General features: G+C 50.6%; 1 protein-coding gene across 4 annotated transcripts in view; it reads left to right on the top strand.

The window, feature by feature from the left end:
* Cars2 (cysteinyl-tRNA synthetase 2, mitochondrial) overlaps window positions 1–6436 on the top strand; it is a 43814-nt gene that overhangs the window by 13787 nt on the left and 23591 nt on the right. For all 4 annotated transcript variants that reach the window (XM_029480565.1, XM_021169842.1, XM_021169841.1 and 1 more), the window contains exons 4-6: window positions 393–464; window positions 983–1088; window positions 5534–5617. In XM_029480565.1, coding sequence (XP_029336425.1) covers window positions 393–464; window positions 983–1088; window positions 5534–5617 — 262 coding nt within the window. The remainder of the gene's footprint in view (window positions 1–392; window positions 465–982; window positions 1089–5533; window positions 5618–6436) is intronic.

Below are 6436 nucleotides of genomic sequence, written 5' to 3'. Positions count from 1 at the left end.
CAGTTGGGTGCTCTTACCCACTGAGCCATCTCACCAGCCCTAATTTTATTTCTTAACCATTTCTTCTTGCTGTGGCTAAGGTGCGATAGGAACTCATTTCTTGTCCTTTGGAGTAGCTGCTTGCTGCCCTGGTGGAGGGTGGGGGTTGGTTTATCATGTGGTAGAAATGAGGCAGTTACTCACCCACTTTTCTCTGTACCCAGAGGGCGGGGCCCATAAGCCCTTTGGCTCCTGAGCGCTAGGGTAGATTTAATACCTCAAACACTCAGATCTTGAGGCTGAGCCCCAGTGGAGCATGTGGCTACCATCCTGTCTGCAGGGGTGGCCTGGTCTGCCACCATGGATCTTTGGGTCTTCCAGATGTGCTGATGTCTTTGTCTGACCTGTTGCAGATGAACGTGTCGCCTGCTTCTCTCGCCAGTCTTTTTGAGGAAGAATTTAAACAAGACATGGCAGCCCTGAAGGTAAGCTGTGGTTTTTACCCTTCGTAAAGGGGCAGTGGTAGCTGTCCCGCATGATCTAGAACAGCCGGTTGCTAGTGCCTGCGTCCAGGCCCTGTGGTGGCAAGACTGAAGAAAGGAACAGATCTAGGTCTGCAGAGTGGGCCCTGTGATGAGCTTGGTGGGGGGAGCTGGTCCCGGGGCAGTAGGATGAACTGGGTTCTTCTCTTAGGGCCTGAACGAGCTTTTGTGAATAAGTTAGTCTGTACTCTTGCCAGAACGCCATGGTTTATCTTACATTCCTATCAGAGTCAGGCACATTCCTGGCACCAAGGTCTAGCTGTCTGGCTCCTCGTTCCCCTCCAGTGCCTGTGTCTGTTGAGAGTCAGTAGGGAAACGACGCAGGAAAAGCCAGTTGGCTCACTGGGGGCATCATGGCAAGCATGACTTAGGATGGCCGCCGCCCCCGTCTCGCTAAGTCTGTGCGTGGATCCTGAGCACGGAAATCACCCGTGGTGCCCATGGTCTCTGCTTCCTCCCAGGTTCTGCCGCCAACAGTGTATTTGAGAGTCACTGAGAACATCCCTCAGATCATTGCTTTCATCAAGGGCATCATTGCTCACGGCCATGCTTACTCGACAGCCGCAGGTTAGCATGAAGGTTAATCTCAGGGGGGTGGGGGGGGGAGCTGGTGAGATGCAGGGTATGCCCAGGGTGAGGAGTGCAGACACATTGCTGGCTGGGTTGATGTGGGCTTGGTGCTGGGTCTGCAACACTGGTCCGGTTCATTTTTAAAACATTTTCATTTTTATGGATGTATTTCATTTTTATGGATGTATATGTGTGTGCTGATGTGCGCTCATGGAGGGCGGCAGCCAGGGGCTGAGGTTACAAGCAGTAACCGATGTGGGTATCTGGAACTATATTTGGGTCCTCTGAAAGCAAAGCACTCTCAACCACTGGTCGCTCCACCCCGAGTCTATTCTTTTTTTTCCAGATTTTAAATTATGTATCTCAGGGTTGTGTTATAATTGTGCATGTGTGCACGGGCTAGTGCCTATATACACACATACATTGGGAGACACTCGAGTGTACTGTGGGTATGTTAAGTGCTATGATAGCAGTGTGTATTTATTCATCCCACTCAGCCAAGCAGTTAGAAGAAGGCTCTATGCAGAGTATTCACAGTCTGCAGAGCCACTTAACCAGATACCAGGTGTCTTAGTGAGGGTTTCTATTGCTGCAGCGAAACACCATGACCAAAAAGCAAGCTGGGAAAGGAAGGGTTTATTCAGCTTACATTTCCATGTCACTGTTCATTATTGAAGGACATCAGGACAGAAACTCAAACAGGACAGGAACCAGGAGGCAGGAGCTGATGCAGAGGCCATGGAGGAGTGCTACTTACTGGCTTGCTTCCCATGGCTTGCTTAGACTGCTGAGCTCCCAGGACCAACAGTCCAGGGATGGCCCCACCCACAATGGGCTGGGCTCTCCCCCATCAATCCCTAATAAAATGCCCAGTCGCTGGGTCTTACGGAGGCACTTTTCTCACCTGAGGCTCCCTCCGTTCAGACAACTCTAGCTTGTGTGAAAACGGAAGGCTAGCCAGCACACCGCATAAAGACAACCTAACATGGTTCTAAGCAGTTCCTCCATTTCAAGCTGGTTGCCTGTCCTGGTTGGCAGTCATTATACTGGGAGAACTGTGGGAGATGCTGCCTTCGTCTCCAGGTTGCCTGCCGTGTGGCCTCCCCCCAGCACTTTCACCAGCTGTCTGGGAGCTCCTCACTCGACTCTCCCTCCACAAAACAGTTTGTTTTCTTTTTGTTTTTTTGTTTTTTCGAGACAGGGTTTCTCTGTGTAGCCCTGGCTGTCCTGGAACTCACTCTGTAAACCAGGCTGTCCTCGAACTCAGAAANCCGCCTGCCTCTGCCTCCCAAATGCTGGGATTAAAGGTGTGCGCCACCGCGCCCGGCTACCACAAAACAGTCTCTTGAGACAGACTCCTGGAGAGCTTCCCGCTCTCCTCCACATGTGATATGTGGAAAAGCAATTGCAACACTGTCTTCGTCCCAACACGTGTGCTGAGAGTGCATGCGGTTAGGAGCTGACCGCACGGCTAGAAGGGTTCCTTTTATCAGGAAAACAGCAGCATTTCAGGAGTGGCACCGAGGTGCCACTCTGCAAAACCATCTTAGCAGGGGTGACACCAAAAGTCCCATGCCGGTGGCTGAGCTTGTCCCTTAGGAGGCCACCCAGCATTTCTTCTTACAGATTCAGCTTGGATCATCAGATCCCACGTTGTAGAGCAGGGACCTGTGCTTGAACCACACCATGGTAGCCACCGCTCCCCTCCACCCCACTTCCCGAGAGGGTCTCTCGCTAAGCCTGAACTTTCAGCTAGGCTGACTGGCTGACTGGTGAGCTCCCAGGGTATGGCTCTCTTTATCCCAAGCACTGGGGATGATACAGGTGTGTGGAGCCACACCTGGGTTTTATGTGGATGCTTGGGGTTTGAACACTGGCCCCCTGCTTTCGCAGCAAGCACTCTTACCACTGGGTCACAGGTACAGGGCCAAGATTGGAGCCAGGTCCTTGCCCCTGGGCACATGTCCCCTAGAGCCCCATCTCACAGTGGAGGGAACGTGCCAGGGCCTGCACACAGGGGAAGCACTGACGTTTCTATGCTGTCTACTTTGGCATATTTAGAATTTGTCCCCAAAGAAACCATTTGAGAAAACTGAGGTGCCATTGCAGCTTATTCCAGCGCAGGGTAATTGTTGTTGGGGTAGAAAGTGACCATGGACTTCCGCTTCAGAGAACACAAGCTGTTTCCTTGGCTGCTGTTCTCCAGGAGTGGATGCCGTCTGCATGTGCATGCATGCATCCGTCTGTCTGTCTGTCCGCCCATCCTGTCTTCAAAAAAAACATCTCACTGTGTAGTTCTTGCCAGCCTGGAACTCATAGAGCTCCACCTGCCTTCCTTCAATCTACCTTCGCCTGCCTCTGCTGGGATTAAAGGCTTGTCTGTGCTAATGATACCCGGCCTTAGGCCTTGTAGTCTTGCATGTTACTGTAAATTTAATTCAGAGTATCTTATATTCACTCAAACTGCAGTGGCTTGGGCTTTGTGACAGTTGCACGGGGCTTAGCTGCACTGTGATCTTGGAACTATTTGTGAAAACTGTCTATTCAGCAAACTGTTAACTTCAGCAAGGCAAAGCAGTTTCTTTTTGAGCATTTCAGAGTGTGTACATAGAGGAGGTAGCTCACCTGGCCCTAGACTCTCCCATCTCCACTCTGCCTGCATCTGGGGCTAGTTGGCCTGGGTGTGAGGGTAGGGGTCTAGCTCAGCAGCGGACTCTGCATGACCAGGGCACTAAGGAGCAGGTCAAGATGCTACTTGGTTAGCTGGCTGTGCTTTCAAAGCCACCCGACCTTCTCCCCTCTCCGAAGAAACCACTGTCTCCCCAAAAGCTCAGACTAAAGCACGGGCACTTGGGGCTGTTTGGGTCTGCCAAGCACAGAGCCACCTCCATCTTAAAATCCCGTGTGTTGAAGGCAGTCAGTGTTCCCGGGAAAGACAGAACAGGTATAAATCAGTAAGCAGAGAGATTGAGGAAAAGGGAGAGAGAAACACCTGTAGGGGTGAGGATTGCTCCTGTACATGCTTTCTAGTGGCAGTCATGGATGGTGGCCTTCAGATGACTTCAGGGAGCACACTCGAAACGCACGGCTTCTGTCAGCACACACTAGCCAGGAGCACACGCTAGCCTGGATCACTACCCTCCTGGGAGGGAGCTAGATTGCAGGCTGGGTGTGGAAGCAGTTAGTGCTGTTGCCGGCTTCAGCTCCCCCACCCCCACCCCCCTTTTATTTTTTGGTTTTTGGTTTTTCGAGACAGGGTTTCTCTGTGTTGCCCTGGCTGTCCTGGAACTCACTCTGTAGACCAGGCTGGCCTCCAACTCAGAAATCCACCTGCCTCTGCCTCCCAAGTGCTGGGATTAAAGGCATGTGCCATCACCGCCCGGCTCCCCTGGCCCCTTTATCTCATGCTTCTGGAAGTAGACCCTGGTCTGAGGCTGTCCTTCCTGGTAGAGGTTCTTTCATTCAGTCTGAAGAAGTGGATGGTCATAGACATCTCAGCAGAACATCTCAGGGGCACACGCAGAGAGTAGGCAGTGTTGGTGTAGAAGTTGCCTGGGCAGAGATTAGTGTCTTTGTGTGTGTGTGTCGTTTGTATATAGATAGTACTGTGTGTGGCGCTGTGCATACACATGTGTGTTGCATGTGTGTGCACGTGTGTGTACGTGTGTGTGTGTGTGTGTGTGTGTGCACATGTGTGAGCCTGAGGTAGATGTTGAGTGTCTTCCTGTTGACTTTAGGTTTGAGATAGGGTCTCTCACAGAACCTGAAGCCCATTGATTCAACCAGGCTGGCTGCCCAGTGAGCTCCATGGGTCTCCCGTCTCCACCCAGCCCTGGGCTGGGGTTACTGGCATACACTCCCATGCCTGACTTTTTATGTGTGTGCTGGAGATTTGAACTCAGGTCCCCATGCTTGCATGGCAGACTCCTTATTGACAGAGCCATCTCTCCAGCCCCAAGAATAGTGTCTTTAAATTAGCATGCAAGTAAAGGCTGAAGAACTGAGTGTGGGGTTGTTTTGTTTGTTTGTTGTTGGTTTTTTGTTTGTTTTTCAAGTCAGAGTCTCTCTGTGTAACCTATTGTTACGTTTTGTTGTAATGATGGAGACTCTGTGTAGCTCAGGGTGGCCTTGGACTTGTTTTTCTGGGCTTATTGGCATATCCTTTTAAGGCTTTTTATTCCCTCCCCCCCTCCCTGCCTCCCTCCCTTCCTTCTCCCTACTAACTGGACCTATGGAAACCTTTTGCAGAGCACACTCAGTGTGTTCTCAGGTTATGCAGTGCCCGGGTAATGTTAAGGAAGCGGGCTGCTCTTTTCTGTTCTGGCCTGATGAGACCAAGCACCATCTTCTGTGCTGAGCTAGACTTCTCGTTACCGTTAGACTTCTCAGATGTGCTGCCTCGGACGGGAGGCACTAAACTCATGACCGTCTCTATCAAACAGGCAGCGTCTACTTCGATCTGCATGCCCGAGGGGACAAGTATGGCAAGCTGGTCAACACGGTTCCCAGTGCCACTGCAGAGCCAGGTAGGTGTCGATGTGTGCCCCTGTGGGCCTCAGCCTCTGAGAGTTAGGTCTGGAGCTGGGCAGGCATGGGCTGCCTTGGGGTCCTTAACCCTGCTCTGGAGTTAATCTGTTTCCATGAACAGATGAGACTTGCAAAGACAGTTTGAATGGTAGCTCAGCATCCCGTGCCTCTGTCCTGCTCTGCCCCAGGCCATGTGTTTGTTCCCTCTCCTTGTGGAATTTTCTTTGCATGGGACATGTATGCATGTCATAGTGAGACCCTCTCCTACTGCTTGCTGTTATACATATAATAGAAGTTCCCAAGGTAAGTCTGTCTATTCCTGTGCTATTTGTGGTTTATCAGTTTGTTAGGTCAAAGTAGTCATTTTTTATGAAGAAGAAGAAATAATAAATATGTAGAACTAGATGTAAACCATTAAGGATCATGGGCATGGCAGCAGGTGCCTTTAAGTCACTGCTGTAACTCATGACCTGCACTTGGCTTCCTGGCTACTTTGTATCCCCACATCTGCTGTAACATTTCTCCTGTATTCCTCCCCCACTTTGCCTTCTGCTGTTCTTTGAAAGAACCATCTCTGGTCCCTGTTTGCTCAGTGAGACTTTCCTGACTGTGTTACACAGCCTTTTCTCTATGCCATGTGCTTCCGTCTTCATTGGTAATTAGTTTACAGGCTTAGTCTCCCTCTGAGTGTCTGTGGATAGAGACTTGTGGATGACACATTCATCACCCATCTAGTTTTTAATTTTTATTACTTTTTTTTTTTTTTTTTTTTTTTGAGACAGGGTTTCTCTGTGCAGCCCTGGCTGTCCTGGAACTCA

The sequence above is a fragment of the Mus caroli genome, chromosome 8 (assembly GCF_900094665.2).
Source record: "Mus caroli chromosome 8, CAROLI_EIJ_v1.1, whole genome shotgun sequence".
NCBI classification, from domain to species: Eukaryota; Metazoa; Chordata; class Mammalia; order Rodentia; family Muridae; genus Mus; species Mus caroli.
The sequence above is the reverse complement of the archived record's forward strand: the minus strand, read 5'-3'. Positions and strand labels throughout refer to the sequence as shown.